We start from the raw sequence: 16,271 nt of genomic DNA on the forward strand, positions 1-16,271 counted from the left end.
TACTGAGCAGCGAGGATGTTCTGCAGCAAAGAAACCCTCGGTGCACCTGGACTCAGCCCTTCATGCGTAACTGCACTGTCCACAGCAGTCGTTCTTCAGCTCTGAGATGGACCTTTTGTATCCTTTTCTTTCTTTCACTCTTTTAAAATTGAGGAAGAGGAAATTTACAGATCCATGGGTTATTCCCACTGAAGCTTTCCATTGTGTTTTGGTTTTTTTTCTGTTTCGTTTTGACATATTTATCTTTTCTTTAATATAGGTTTTGTTTCGATTTTTCTTTTTCTTTTGTCAAGAAACAGCACTTTCCACTAGATGGAGACAGGACACTGGATCACTTTGTCCTCCAGGAGGACACTGACAATCAGGAACACAAAATAAAGCCCAAACATGAGGAAACCCAGGATTTTATTCATCCTCCACTTGCAGGAAGCAATGGATAGGATGACAAAGAGCAGCATGATGAAGAGGAGGACAATTGCACAGAACAGGCCATTGCTGCTGACTGTCACTGGGGTGAAGCTGTTAACCACAGCATACAGGAGCCATGGAAGAGGAAGGCTGTTAAGAAACAGAAAAATTAATTTAAAACATTGTGGAAGTCCAGAAGGGAGCACTAGGAGTTTTCTGGAGACAATTCAAAACACAGCCAAAGGCTTCCTGCATAAAGTGAGGCAGGAAGAGTTTCAACTCTTCTAATATTTGCATAAATATAAATTGTAAGCTTTCTCATGGTTCTTGGGGAGAATACATGGGATTTTTGCCCCCCACTCTTCCACCAATTATACTGGGGAATTATATTTCCCTTGGCTGGCAAATCACCTGGCATTCTGTCTGTGAAGAGGAAAATCCCTTTCATTTGTTTCTAGATTTCACACCATCTGCAGAAGAAGCTATTTGCACTCTTTACAAGAGCCTGCCTGACAGGAGGGTAGGTTGCATAAAAACATGTCCTTGCCATGAAGAACCAGCACTCTGCAAGGCACTGCCTGCAAAATTTGGCCCTTAAATATCTTTGTCCCCACTTACTGTATAAGCCTCTGTTAAAACTGTGAACTTCAACTGAACTTCAGTTTAATTTATATTTCTGTGTTTGCTGTCATTGCATTTCTCATTTCTCATGCCACAGAAGGAGACAATATCCCTCTGCAAGTTGTCAAGCTGAAATAAATATTTAAGACACTGATTGGAGCTTAGCAGGCTTAGAAAGCATGAAGTGAGTTGTCAGAAGCTCACAACATTAAAACTTTCAATAAGCAGTTCAGGAGAGAATAATTTATTACAGCTGCTGTACTACTACACCAGTCTACAGCTCAGCTGTGCCATTTCTGCTGTAAACATAGCAGACTGGTGCAGGACAAAACCATTTCCACTGGCAGGAACACTAAACATTTTTTAAAAAGTAAGAAAGCACTGCAAAGAGAAAGAATTTTGTAATGCACCCTCTGTATTCCAAGTTGGAGGATGTGGTTTTCATATATTTTACAGGTTTGTTGCATATAGGTATTTCAAAGACTTCATGCTTCTGAATTAACAGAAAAGTGGCCAAGTTTTCCTACCATATCTAAAGGTACTGGCATTAGCTAACAGATAAGAAGGTATTTACTATCCATTCTAACTTCTGTAGCCTTTTTACACCTTTGTGCAGTTGCTGGTATTTTTCAGCTGTGAAAACCAGGATCTCCTCTACAACCAGGCTGTTTGGCACTGTGACTATGACTAGACATGTTCTTCTGTTTGTGTGTGACAGCAAGAATCAACCAAAGATGGAGAAATTGAAAGTATATACATGATTCTCAGTATCTCCACCCTGTGTTGAAGATGGGAATGTGGGAACAAAGAATTTATCTGTGTGTTTCCTGCACATTTTTGAAATGCTGAGGCATAGATTACACTGTTTCTGAACCTGATCTACCTTGACCTCAAAAGATCAAAAAAGGATTTGAATTACAACATCATGCCACAAATCATTACCCTAGAGCTGCCATGAAGCAGTGAAGTGTAAATAGTAAACTTCTGCACAATCTCATGTAGATTCACATTGTCAGAGCTATCGAAAGGGTCCTTTTTGTTAACAGAGAATTGGTTTGTAATTTGGGATTTGCCAGGTATAGAAAAAAAAATTAATCACATGTCAACAGCAGCCTAAATGAGTTACACAAGACAATGACTTTCTGTTGTTATTACAGCAAATGTTGAATACTTCAATGAATTGTTCCTGATCATCATTTATAAAGAAAGCTCTAGTATAAGCATAATGAGTGGTAGCAGAAAGCAAACAGCAACCTCATAAAAGCATAAAAAGCTTTGAAATTCCTTTTCGGAACAATGCTCTTGCACAATTTTAAAGTGCAATTCACTTGCCTAGGCCTTTCTGTAATATATAAAAGCAGGAATTAGGCAACAAATTTACACCATTTCTTCATGCAGGTATGTATAAACTTCACAGCACTTGCCACAGTAACATCTGCTGCATATTTGCATTACTCTCCTTTTTAAAGATTGCTGCTTGTGGGCAATACCACACCAATGTGCTAAGAACAAAAGACTTGTTTAAAATAGACACTATTTTTTTGGTGTAGAACTTACCCCACTGTGATGTCAAATATGTTGCTTCCAACGGAACTGGATACGGCCATGTCCCCCAGACCTTTGCGTGCTACAATAACACTGGTAATAAGGTCAGGAATGGATGTGCCAGCAGCTAGAATAGTCAGTCCCATGATTTCTTCAGTAATACCAATGGTCTCTCCAACCTGGAAGGGTTGAGGTAAATGAAAGGTAAACAAAACCAGAAAGAAGTGTCCTGTAGTGAAGAAATGTTTTCAGCTGCCCTGGACTTGCCACTAGCTTGGAGAGTACCAGGTGAGATCTGATAAATACTAGTTTCCACAGACTTCCTGATGTATCAGGAGAGAGGTAAGACAGTCAAATAGAAGCATAAGGTATTGACAGGCAGTTGCTGATGGTTGTGATGTTTTAAGAATGATTAAGTCCTGTGGTCAGGTCAACCACCACTCTGAACTATTTTCCATTTAGTGAGTATTGATTTACTTCATCCATGGCTACAGCTGCCAAAATAAAGTAGCACCCAGCATGAGCTAGATGGACTCTGATTCTAAACGATCTTTTACAGTGCAAAACATAATGCAGGGCTTTTATTTTGTACCAGTATCACCTCCTTACCTGGTGTGCCCACCAGACCATCAAGTAGGAAAAGAATGCAATCCAGCTGATAGAGCCAAAAAACGTGATAGGAAAAAATTTTCTTGATGTCTGAAACAGAAACAAGGAGAAACTGTGAAAACCTGTATTGAAGGGTGACATGCCATACTCTTAATTGCTTCTCAATATGAGAGTGGCTTCTCATTTTTTCTGATGGCCTGTTCTGAGCAACTGTTCTGATCATCATCAGATGATCAAAATACATGTCAAGAAAGGTAAGAAATGGATGCCCTGACATTGGTATATACTTACCTATGCCTCATTCTTCCAATTGCTTCAGTCATAAAATAAGACCTCTTAAGAATTTGTACGATGAATGGCAAATTTTGGGTTGTCATTTTTATCATAATTTTTTATGATGCAGTTTGCATACGGGTTTAACTCACTAGTGGTTTGACTTCTAAATTTATCAATAATTTCATGCTTATTCAGAATGAATGTTTTCAAACTGCTTCAACAGGTGCCTATATCTTTCCTTCCTACATTAGTAAGTTTTTGCAACAAATTTCACAGTCAGTATAACAAAGATTGCCGTATGGCAGAGCTAAAAACATGCACACCTAAAATATATTACGGCATTGTTGTGGTTTGACGCTGGTTAGGTGCCAAACACCATGAATAAAACAAGGTGAAATGAGGATTATTGAGGAAAATGGAAAAACTTCAAGGCAAAACAGGTCCACACTTAAACAGTTATAGTATGAAGAAGATTTATTACTAACAAAATAATAAGAAATTAAAGCAAACTCCCAGAACACCTTTCTCTTCCAGTACCACCCTCTTTCCACCAACCCACACAATGGAAACAAATGTGGGGCTTGATCAGTGTTTCATTTCTTAGAGTCTTTCTTTATGTTTAAGGAAAGGAGTTTCTTCTGCTGTGCCATGGGATCCTTCCCACAGGAGACAGTTCTCTGCGAACTTCTCTAGCGTGGTTCCAACTTTTGCAAACAACAGTCCGCCCGGAATCTGCTGCAGTGGAAAAAAATATCCCTCCCACGAATCTTGCCATCTTTCCCCACTGCTATCATGGGTCATAAATAACATGGGGTTTAGTCTTTTAAGGATGAGCTATTCCAGCCTGAAAGTAAAGGCTCTCTTCTTTAATCTCTAGAAGTCTTTTACCGCATCTATATATTCTGGCATGAGTATTTTTCATGAACTACACGTGGATTTCTACATCCCCACATGTACCTCATCTTATGAATTATAGGGAAAACAAATTGCTGTATTAGTCTTCACCACAGCTTGCAAGGGGAATTTTCAGCTCCGGCACTGCGAGCGCCTGCTCTCCTTCCCTTCCTTTACTGACCCTGGTGCCTCCATGTTGGGTTCGTCTCACATGATCTCACTTTTCCTTTCTCTCTGACCTGGAAGAAATCTGGTCCCTGTTAAGTTGTGGCTAAGAAGTTGATCTTGTCTCTTGTCCGGCCTCCGCACTGGGGAAAATTCAGCATGTCTCTCATTGCCACCTGCATGATGTTTTTACTTGGTTCGACGTGAGCCACACTGGTTGCGTGGAAGGGGCCTGCCGGGCCCAGAAGCCATGCCTCAAGGTTCCGGCTGCGCTGTTGCTCAACACTGTTGCTGGCCACGGCTGCCTGTGGAGCCGGGATGGCTTTCCCTGGCGGCTCGGCCCCGCGTCACCGTGCTGGGGGGAGGCCTCGGGTCTGCTTCGGGATGGGACCCAGGGGCCCCCAACCTTCGCCACCCCAAGTGGGGGGGAAACAGGAACAGAAAGAACTTCCCGTGCTTGCTCTTCCTTTAAACATGTAAATTGCAGAGGCAGTACCAGTTTTTTCATTTGTTTAGCAACTTGTCCATCGAACTAAGTTTAAAACACCACAGGCATTTAGTCTTGTGAAAACTACTCACTTTCTCAATAGAAGATATGTTAAGCACATATTTTTCATGCTTCATTTTGTAGAGAAATTTGTTATAAAAACATGCAAAACATACTGTCAGGGCCTTCAATGAATTAAAAACTGTATATAATACCGAAGTAACTTAATTTTCATTTTCACAGTCTCCCTTACTAGTGTCAGATTTTTAACAGATAGTGTTCTTGCAGCCAATGAATGGGTTCTGTGCAGATTAATGATTTATTTTGGTTTCTGTTCTTTCCAGTCTTTTGCATTTTCCATATTTCCTACTGACTAACTGAATCTATGTAAAAAAAGAGGTCAAGTTAACTACTAAAGGAAGGAAACAAAACTGCAGTACTGCACCAGGCAAACACTACCTAAATCAGTATTTAAAATTAAACTTTTCCTATGAATGAATTCTACCAGTCTTTCTTTATGATCATTGACCTTCTGAACGCAGATCTTACCCAGATGATTTCTGACATGTGACTAGCAGAGTCCTACAAATTTTCATGAATAACCAGTAGAACTGCCTGTGGAAATAAGTTATACCAGTCTGAATGCCTGTTTCAGCTGCAGCTCAGCCCTGCACTACTTCCTCTTGTTCAGTCCTCACTAAATCCACTTCCACTCCAGAGTTTTTGTGCCCCCTTTCATTGGAGGTCATGCCCCGGCTGCACCAGGAGGCTCACAAGACTGTGGATCATTTCTAGATGATGTGGGAGTAGACAGGATTGCAGGGCTTTCCCTGAATGTGACTTTTGGAGAGAAAATACCATTTGTTCTGATTAAGTTCTTCAAGCCATAATAAACACTTCTTTTTTAGGGAGTTTACAGAGCTGCACAGACAGCTTTTCTTATGTAACAAACTCAACAGGCATTTATATGGAACAGTTTCTCATTTAGGAACTGATGAGCATGAAACCACAGGGTGGCTGTAGATCAAGAGATGATCAGTGTATTGGGCTGGCCATTAGAGCTGGTCAAGCAGGAATGTCACTGTTTTTTGCCAGCTGTACCTGAAAACAATGAGGCTAGTCTGTAGCTCAATGAGACTGTAGATTTTCTGCTGATGTAACTGCAGTGAGTTCAGGACATTAACTGATGTAAAAAGGGTAAAGTCAGCAATGGCAATTGTGCACACACATCTACAGCATGGGACAAACAGAAGGTCCATATCTGCTCCAGCAGCAGGTGCAGCTGCAGGCTGTGCTAATGGAGCACTTTTCACTCCCTGCGTGCACTTTGCATAATGCCAAATGTCCGGCTGAAAACTGAGCATGTACTGACATTGATTAACATGACCTATACCATTTCACAACTGAATATACACAGGAATACACATTAAAAATGGTACAGATTTAACAACACTACTAGAGGGATGGAACACCTCTTCTGTGAGGAAAGGCTGAGAGAATTGGGATTGCTCAGCCCGGAGAAGGCTTTGGGGTGACCTAATTGTAGCCTTTCAGTACTCGAAAGGAGCCTACAAGAAAGATGGAGAGAGACTGTTTACAAGAGCATGCACTGACAGGACAAGAGGACTGAAAGAGAGTAGGTTTAGATTGGTATTAGGAAGAAGTCTTTAGTATGAGGGTGGTGAGACACTGGAACAGGTTGCCCACAGGAGTTGTGGATGCCCCATTCCGGGAAGTGTTCAAGGCCAGGTTGGATGGGCCTCTAAGCAACCTGGCCTAGTAGATGGCGCCCCTGCCCATCTCATGGGATTTGGAACTAGATGATCTCCAAGGTTCCTTCCAACCCAAACCATTCTATGAATTTATGATTCTAAACTCCCTCATAATATGGATAACCGAACTTCTGTTGGAGTAAAAGAAGCAGTCCAGTAGGTGTTTTAAATGGATTACCCTTAAAATAAACAATGCCACCTGGAAACATCCTTTTCATATAAATTCCATTAGTGTCATATGCATAGTTTTTAGAAGTACTCAGGGTACTTTGGTTGATCTATTTCTTAATTGCTCCTCAACTCATTTCAGATTTACTTCTTCAAAACAGAGTTCTAAATTTCTATCAAAGCAGAAAATATGATAATGAGCTTATGATATTTAAACCTACTCAGATGGACTTTTAAGTTTAAAATCAAAATTTTATATACATTGGGTGAGAGAAGACCTTAATCTGAAAAGGAACACAATTTGAAAGAAACATATAGATGGCTGTTATAGTGATCTGACACCAGTGGGAGCAGAATTAAGACTGGTGGAAATAAATGAATCTAAACAGCAATTTCCTCTTCTAAAACTAAGCAGCTAGCACTTTTTTTCCACCATTCTTAGTAGTCAACTTTTCCAACTTTCAACATTTTTCATCTTCCTTGTAAAAGCTGGGATTTTTTGGCAAGACACATGGTTAATGAGACGATGAAGTGATAAACTTGTTGCACCTGATCACAAAATCTGCACAGAGCACCTTGCAGCAATGCTGTTTGAATGATCACTGCACAATACTCAAGATTTAAGCATACACTGGCTGAAGCAAAACTAATACAACCAGAGCAGTGCTGGCCAGTAACAGCTCTCTGATGGTGAGCTTATATACACCAAATGGTTCTTGCAAAACAAGGAGACACTGCCTATCTGAGTCAGACACCCATGCAATTTGGATGGCTAAGAATTACGAGTCAGTAACTTTGCAGCATGTGTACTCCTCGCCTGTCTTAGCTAATCCTCTCCCACTAAAATTAACTGATAAGCAGCAGTCTAAGATACTTTAATAGGCTTAACACTTAAATCACCTATTTTAAAATGGGGAACATTTAAATTCAGAAAGGGCAAAATTTAAAGCTTGTACGTTTTACAGGTGATGAAATAAAAAATGGACTCCATAGATGCTGCTACATAATTTGCATATAGATGAAAAATTTAAAAAGCCATAACAAGAATGCTGATTTTTTTTTGTATGCTGGATTTTATTCCAGAGTATAATAATAATCATGCTTGTTTTGTAACTAGTGACAGCATTCTTTTGAGATTTATGTCGTTTCTACTCCCCAGCTCTTTGAAAAACAGAGAGCTGCCAATTCTAAACATTTTCCTAGAAGAATTAGTCAGAGACAGGAGACAGGAATACTTCTCCCCATCTTTTTTTGGTAGTTGTTGTGGTGGTTGCCTCATGAAGACAGAGTGCCTAGTTTATTACCACTTGGCTCTTCTGTGGTCCTAGTAACACACAAATGAGAGAAGCCATGGCTCCTTCAGTTCATATGTTATCTTCTTTTAACAAAAGCAAAAGGATTTTGTAGTTCCACCGTAGATTAGATGGTTTGGTACTGGTTCCTGCCTATCAGAAACCTTAAGGCTGTTTTTCTTGGTATATTTCTATATATTTATTTCATGCCAGTGTCTGAAAAACAGGACTATAAGCAGCAAAAACAATCCAGGTATGAAGGCTTTTCTTCTAAGAGCTTGATCCTGAAACGTAGTGTGTGGTGAATAATTTGGAAGGTAACTTTCAATTTTAGCCAGTATTATTACCAACATCTTTAACCTGAATGATTCATATGTTTGTCTCGTTCATAAATGTATCTGCATTGCAAAGTTTGATCTTTCTTTCACACTTAACAGTGCTTAACTCTGATTACTCAGAACCTGCTCCTCTAACTGGATCTGTACAGGAACATGTTGTCCTTGTCCCCTTGGTAACAGTACATCTCTGAATGGCAACAAGAGTTCATGGAAGTTGTAGCTCTTCATTTGTAATGGGAATTTGCAGAGATAAAAGGAAGAACTCCCCCAATATCGGTCCAGTGAAGGCAGAGGCCTAAGAGCCATTTTTCTGGCCTGTAATGTAAGGGGATGGACAGTGGAGTAAGGTTGTAACAAAAGAGGTGTTCAACATCTGTTCCTGACCTACCAGGGCACCTTGGTCACGTAACTTTTCTTTCAATCTTTCATTATCTGTTACTGCTGGAGGTGGGCAGTTACGTATGTGACCTTTACAGAGCCACTGGGGAAATAAGCCATTAGTACAGGAAAAATACCCATTATTGTTCAAAACACCTGAGCAAAAACTCAAGGGCACACCTACCTCTGGAATATGCCAACAACATTATCACGTTATAGTAAGGATTTTAATATATACTGGCTTAATGTGAGCAGGTGTTATTAAGGCACTAAACACATTAAAACATCTCAGCCAGTCAATCAGCTGACAGATAGCTGAACTAATGCATAATCTACTCTAAGTATATAAAAATCTGTATATGTGTGCAGCAGAGCATAATAAGGCAGCAGGATTTTGCTAACTTTAGTACCAGAGACCTTGTCTACGAAATAATTTTTCTAGAGCTTCTGGGCTTCATGGAGCTAAATATATCTTGGAATAGTACAAATAACTGCAGGCAAACCATCTCCTTTGCGTGGAGATAAAATATACTTTAGAAAAAAGACTCTAGATGAAAAGAAGAACTTATTGAAAAGTGGACACCCACAGAGGATACCAAAGGCTCCATATGGTCTTTCAAATCAGTATATAGCACACAAGCATTCATTTTATATATGCACATGCTAGTTTGAGAATTCTGATGCAGAATTTGGGTTTCTGACTAAAATTACCACACTTGAAAATCAAGTCCCTGATAGCGGCCTACCTAAAAAATCTAGTTAAGTATTGTTTTGGGTTTGCTTTAACTTTTACCTCAGAGATTTCATTGAAAATTGTTTTCTGATGCACATGCTGAGCTGTGATATCAGGCTTCATTTTTGTTAGGAAGGGATTAGCGGGGATGGCACACAGAAATAAGTGAGAATATTTTGAAGATACATTAATGAAGCATATTTAATATGTTAGATAGTTTATGCAACCATCTGGTTAATTCTTTGACAGTAATGGTCAAAGTAAGCAGCTTGTCACATCAATACAGCCCATTACCTCTTCTGTTAATCTACATGTAATTACAAACGACATTGGTTTTTTTCTGTATAAAAAACTACTCCTTTCAGTGAACGAAGTTTTAAAACCCTGTTGTTCACTTGCCTATCTGGCACATACAACCGTGTTTATCTTTTGTGCAGGGTATTTTAGATGCCGGATGTCAGCATGGAGTTCTGTTGTGAATGGTACTAGTGTTAATAATCACATGCATCACACAGTTGCAGGCAACTTTTCAATTCACTCTCCAAAACTATAATTTACAAAACTGTTCGCATTTGTACAGTACAGAATATTGGATAAAGCTACAGGTCTACTTATACTAACTGCAGATTTTAAAAATTCAAAATAATGCCCATACATATTTCTCTCTCATTTTAGATCAAGTTATGAAAAAAATTATAAGGATGGTTTTGAATGATGAAAGGAAGGCATAAATTCAGAAATAAACAACCTTGAAATTCATGAAGTATGCTCTGTGTGTTATGAAACAAAAGTGATTACCAGAGTTTTCTGAAATCTTTAAGAAAAAGAAAGCTTAAACACGGGAAGGGAAAACGTCACTTTATAGCCTTTGGAAACCTTTATCCAAAACCAAATCAGAGATCTTATTTTAGCTTCTTTCTTGCACTGAATTGCAGTTTTGCAGCGTGTGGGATGGGAAGGTTTTTCTCTGTGTGTGAGGAGGAAAACAGAATTCAGGGTGCTGATTTATAAACTTACATGCTGTGCATGCCTCTTTGCAGTAGTTTTAAACCCATTTTTCATCCAGAAAGGAAAAGAGACTAAAACACTACTAAAATTTTTTTTTCAGCTCTTGACTCTCTCTATTCTACTTTCCATGAGCCTTCCCAGTCAGGTCTATTTGTATATGTGAGTATGAAAGTGGTAAGCCTTGGTAACTCACCAGTCTTACATTACTTCAGGCTGTGTTTGGGACAAAACTGGCAAGTATTTATACATGAAGGGACTTACAGATCTCATCCTAGTATGAAAATTACGAGATTATGGGTAGAACAGAAAGGTCTAATAGAACATAAATTTAAAAGAAATGCATATCATTATGTTTGAACTGCAGGGAGAATCTAGACAGTCTAAAATCCTTCCAGTCATACCCTTTAGGGCACTGCAGACAGACAGACTTACTCAGCACTCATGAGACATTCAGTAGAGATTCAGAAATACAAATGTGAAGGCCCCAAAGAAGTTTTCAGACCTTTCACTTTCTGTCATAAAGTATTAGTGAATACAGATTCAATATACAAATCAAATCAAATACAACCTGTATAGAGCTATTACCAACCAGTTACTCATAAACACCCATTTGCCATTTGCAGATTTGAATACTGATGTTGCGACCTCTTCTTCAAAGAAGAAACCATTAAAAAAACCCAATAGCTCTGTTTTTACATGAATCTGCTGCTATTCTTTTTTGGCATTTAACTAGAGAGCCACCCTTTTGTTCAGAACACACTGACATACAACAACAGTTACTTACAGGTTTTCTGACATCTGGCAGGGTAGCCCACAGTGGAAAAACAATGGGTAACACTAAAAGATAGGTGGCCTGCTTGCGTCGGGTTTCAGGCCAGGCCAGGCTGAGAGGCTGTTCCTCCTCATCCTCTTCATTCTGTAAGAAAAGCTCCAGTGAACAGATTATCACAGTGGATGAATAAAGTTAGGGATTCTTTCAAAAGGAATTCAAGGAAGGTGTTGTGTTTCAGTGAGAACTATGGCGCCTAAAAACATTGCATTAACAGCCCACCTACCTAACAACATTAGCTAGGACACACCAAAAAAGACTTTGGCCGGACTGTGAGGTATCCCTACAGCACAGGCTTCCTGAGGATGTCCATTTGTTGACAACGTGGCTGGTCCCTTGGGATGCACAGGGTGTCTCTGACAAGTGTTCCCGTGGCTCCCCCTGCGGTTGTGGGCTAGTCTAGTCAGGGGTTAAGACCTGTCTGGGCTGCATCAAGCCTGGCCACACAGACAAGAGAGAGAGAACGTGTGTGTATATGTGCCTGTGCACATGTGCGCACACCCACACACACACAGAAGTGCATCTTTATGCATGCATATAGATGTATATGTATATCTTATTTCTTAAGCTTTTGCGAGGAAATAAAAAAGTTACTATTAAATATATATGCGTATATATGTGTATGTATTGTCTTCTTCGCAGGGACATATGGCAATTCAGGCATCTGTGGGGATGCTAAGCTCCTATGGGTCAGACTAGTGCTAAGATGCTGGTGTCAGACTGGGCTGCTCAGGGCTCTGCCCACTCAAGCTGTGAAACCAACAAGGATGGATATGGCCCAGCCTCTCTGGGCCGTAACACTGCTGTTGGGCTGTCCACATGACGAAAGGGCTTCTCTTTGTCTCTCCCCAAAGACTCTTGTGTTTAGACCAGTCACAACACAGCAGTGTTCTTAACAACTTGGTCCTAAAACTAAAGCCAGTCCTCTCCAATTTGTTCCGCTGATTTTCTCATTGGTCTATAGTCTCCATTTATGTGTAAGCTGCCCACCTGTCATCCCTATTATAGAGTAGGTGTATAGGAACCCTCTCCCATGACAGAAAACATTTGGCTGCCACACACTTCTCTTTCCTTAGACTGCTTCTGCTAACAAAATGGAGCAAGTATAGCAGGCATGACTCAGCCTTTTGCATGCATGTATCAAAATAACTTTAAAACTGTTAACATAGGTAGGTGATATCTCCAGAACTGCACATAAATTGCAGAACCAGTCAACTGAAAAAATGGCCTGAACAATACTTTCACACAGATGTGTGTAATGCAAACCCTGTTAAAGCTGGAAAGATTTCTAGAGAGCTCACTGAAAGCTAAAAAGGTCTGAAAAAGAGCAGCTGGTGAAAACTGTTTGAGAACAAGTGATAATGATGACTTCTTCACGTAGTGTTCTTGGGTTTTATTTTTGAAAAAAAGATAATGATTGAGACATCTCCACAATATGCATGTTATTCCCCCTATAGATTTATAATAGGTTTCTTTTCAGTTATTGCCCTGTATTAAGACTGCTTACATAAACCTTATGACAATGCTATATGAAGCAATCATTTAAATGACCACACCAGTTGTTTTTTTCTAAGCAAAAGTGTTATTGATGAAATGTCACTATATGATTATACTGTTAATAACATTTTCTACCTACTGCTAATTTTGAAGAACTGGTCTTGATTATTCCACTGTTGTGTACTCCTGAATTGTCCAACTACCTGAACTGATCAGTACCTACAGAAGCAAGCTCAGCTCTTAGCTTGGGATCTTTCAGTATAAAGGTATCACCTGACACCGATGGACTGGAAGCAAATTCCTATTTACCTCTTGACACATTGACAAGTTGCAGCTACTTTTGAGTTATGCGTTGATGCCAACAGAGGACAATATTTTATTAACCTATATACTTTGTGAAACTCCCAAGTTGCAAGACTGTAAGACAACAGTAAAGTGAACAGGTCACTGGTTATAATCATTAAAAAAATTTAAGAAATATTTTGGCACAGTTTGTAGCACTCAACACAATACTTCAGAGGCTCCTGAGCAGCTTAAGAGGCTAGCTTTTGGCTGTAGCTTTCAGCTCTTCACTGAAGTTGAACATACTATGCTTCATTGCTGCAAATCTATTGAAGCCTGACTTTAGGGAAACTGTGCTGGAGAAGTTTGTGAGGCTACTTCCCAAAGCCAAATCCATTCCTTTTTCATTCCGGTAGATGCTGTTGGGGTGGGAAAATCAACCTGAGATGGAGGCTCAGCTTTGAAATATGATGACTGAGATTAAATCTGAGCACAAAAGGACCAGTTGAAGGGTTGCCTAGGTAACTCTTTCTGAATGGCCTCTGTGTAATTCAATCAGCCAACTCAGCTGGAATAAAGCTTTGTAAGTGACTGCTGCATAAACAGCACTGAGTGGCATGGTATTTCCTGAATTGCCATCTTTAGAGATTAGCCATGATTAACAACTACATTTAATCACAAAAAAACTTTACATTAGTCTGAGTTTGCACATGAGTCTTAAAAATATCTAGACAGTAATGCCTATGTTGGTTCATGCAATACTGTTCCAGAACACACTGTAGTTTAACACTGGGCCTTGTTCTATTTTCATGTCTGTGTCAAACACCTCTGGGTGTGCATGAGCACAGAGGCAACATGAGTGGCTGTAGCAAAGAACCACAAAGAATTGCTTTTGGAGATTGCCAGATGTCTCCCGAGAAACCTTGATCTATCTGTGTGAGATCTTTTCACCTTCCAGTTGTCCTATATCATCCCTTTCCCCAAGACACCAATGAGGCCAAAATATAAGGCCAAACACAAGCTCACAGTGCAGGCAAAACACTTCTTGCTAGTTTAACTCCAGGGTACATTACAGATGTCACAGATTAGATATTCATTTCATATTTTGCAAACTGGATTTGGCATCTGATTTTCAATGCTGACTTTCCAAAAATCAGTGGGAATAATGAAGTTCAAAGTATTTGTAGATCTAGCTTCCACAAATTTCAAAGCAATACTAAATTATCCACTGAAGTTGAAGAAATGAATGGGAAATAATCACGGCAGCTCTAAAACCACACAAATGTGAGTGTCACACTGTGGACTAAGCAGCAGTGACAGAAAATGACTCAGCACAGATTCATGGAGAGATTGCACTGTCTGTGGCTCCAGGAATGTACATACTGAATATGCACTATCACAGTTTGTAGAAACTAATCCTGAAACTCTAGTTTTGATTTATTTTGGTCTGTATGATGAAAACTCTGTACTTGCAATGTTCAGTATGATTATATTCTGCAACGCAAAGAAGAAAATGTAATTATAACATGATACACACCCAGGAATTCAACTGCCTAAACACATATGATGGTACCATTTTAGATATCTTACGGTATCTGCCTTGACCCCTACATGCTCCAACAGAAGTGAAGAATAGTCTGCTCACTTTATGACATGCCTGCCAGCACTGTGCAAAGATCTCCATTTCTTTAGGGCAGCTTAAGTGCTACTACCTACACATCTACACTCCAAAACTCATTCCCTGCTATGACTCTGTAGCTAATTAACAACACTGGACTGGACATATGGGAAAGCTGCATTACCTGATGTGATGTACTCTGATGATAATCTGTTAGAGGAAAACTGCTGTATTAAGTCAGAATAAAGGCCAGTTTACCCCAGTACCTTACAATGGTCAGACATGAGCATTCAGAGACTAAGTATTCAAATATGGCATATTTTTTCATCTTCCATAAATTCATAAAATCATAGCAATATTTAGGCTGGAAAAGACTTTAGATCATCAAGTCCAACCAAAAACCTAACACTCCATCACTAAACCATGTCTGCAAGCACCATACCTACACATATTCTAAATACTTCCATGGATGGTCACACAACCACTTTCCTGCTTGATAACTGATCCGAGGCTTGATAACCCTTTCCGTGAAGGAATTTTTGTAATATCTGATCTAAACCTTCTCTGACACAACTTGAGGCCATTTCCTCTTGTCCTGTCACTTGCTACTTGGGACAAGAGGCTGACCCCTACCTGGCTACACCCTCCTTTCAGGCAGTTGTAGAGAGCAATAAGGTCTCCCCTGAGCTTCCTTTTCTCCAGGCTGAAAAACCCACCTCCCTCAGCTGTTTCCCACAGGATTTGTGCTCCAGACCCATCACCAGCTCCACTGTCCTTTTTTGGACACGCTCCAGCAATTCAGTGTCTTTCTTGTAGTGTCTTTCTTGGGCCCCAAAGGGGAGCACAAGATTTGAGATGTGGCCTCACCAGTGCCAGGGGTACGGGGTACAGTCACTGTCCTGGTCCTGCTGGCCACACTATTGCTAATACGAGCCAGGATGTCACTGGATCTCTTGGCCACCTGGGCACAGCTGGCTCGTGTTTAGCTGCTGTTGGCCAGCACAGAATCACAGAATCATAGAATAGTTGGGGTTGGAAGGGACCTCTGGAGGTCATCTAGACTAAATGACCCCCAGGTCCTTTCCCACCATGAAGCTTTTCAACCACTCTTCCCCAGCTTTGCAGCACTGTTGCATGGGGTTGTTGTGACGCAAGGGCAGGCCCCAGCATTTGGCTTTACTGAACCTCACAGCACTGGTCTCAGACTATGGATCCAGCCTGTCCAGACCACTCCGAAGAGCCTTCCTACCTTCCAGAAGATCAACACTCCAACCCAACTTTGTGACATCTGAAAACTGACTGAGGAGAGTGTACTTGATCCCCTCATGCAAATTACCAATAAAGACATTAA

General features: G+C 40.2%; 1 protein-coding gene across 2 annotated transcripts in view; it reads right to left on the reverse strand.

Moving 5' to 3' along the window:
• Positions 1-308: 308 nt before the first annotated feature.
• The window catches only part of SLC24A2 (solute carrier family 24 member 2), a gene marked incomplete at both ends in the record, with an annotated part of 105,739 nt that continues 89,776 nt past the window's right edge, over positions 309-16,271 (reverse strand). For both annotated transcript variants that reach the window (XM_082301162.1, XM_082301161.1), the window contains 4 exons: positions 309-558; positions 2,587-2,753; positions 3,184-3,273; positions 11,479-11,610. In XM_082301162.1, coding sequence (XP_082157288.1) covers positions 309-558; positions 2,587-2,753; positions 3,184-3,273; positions 11,479-11,610 — 639 coding nt within the window. The remainder of the gene's footprint in view (positions 559-2,586; positions 2,754-3,183; positions 3,274-11,478; positions 11,611-16,271) is intronic.

This window comes from Coloeus monedula (genome assembly GCF_965178545.1).
Source record: "Coloeus monedula genome assembly, chromosome: Z".
Taxonomy (NCBI): domain Eukaryota; kingdom Metazoa; phylum Chordata; class Aves; order Passeriformes; family Corvidae; genus Coloeus; species Coloeus monedula.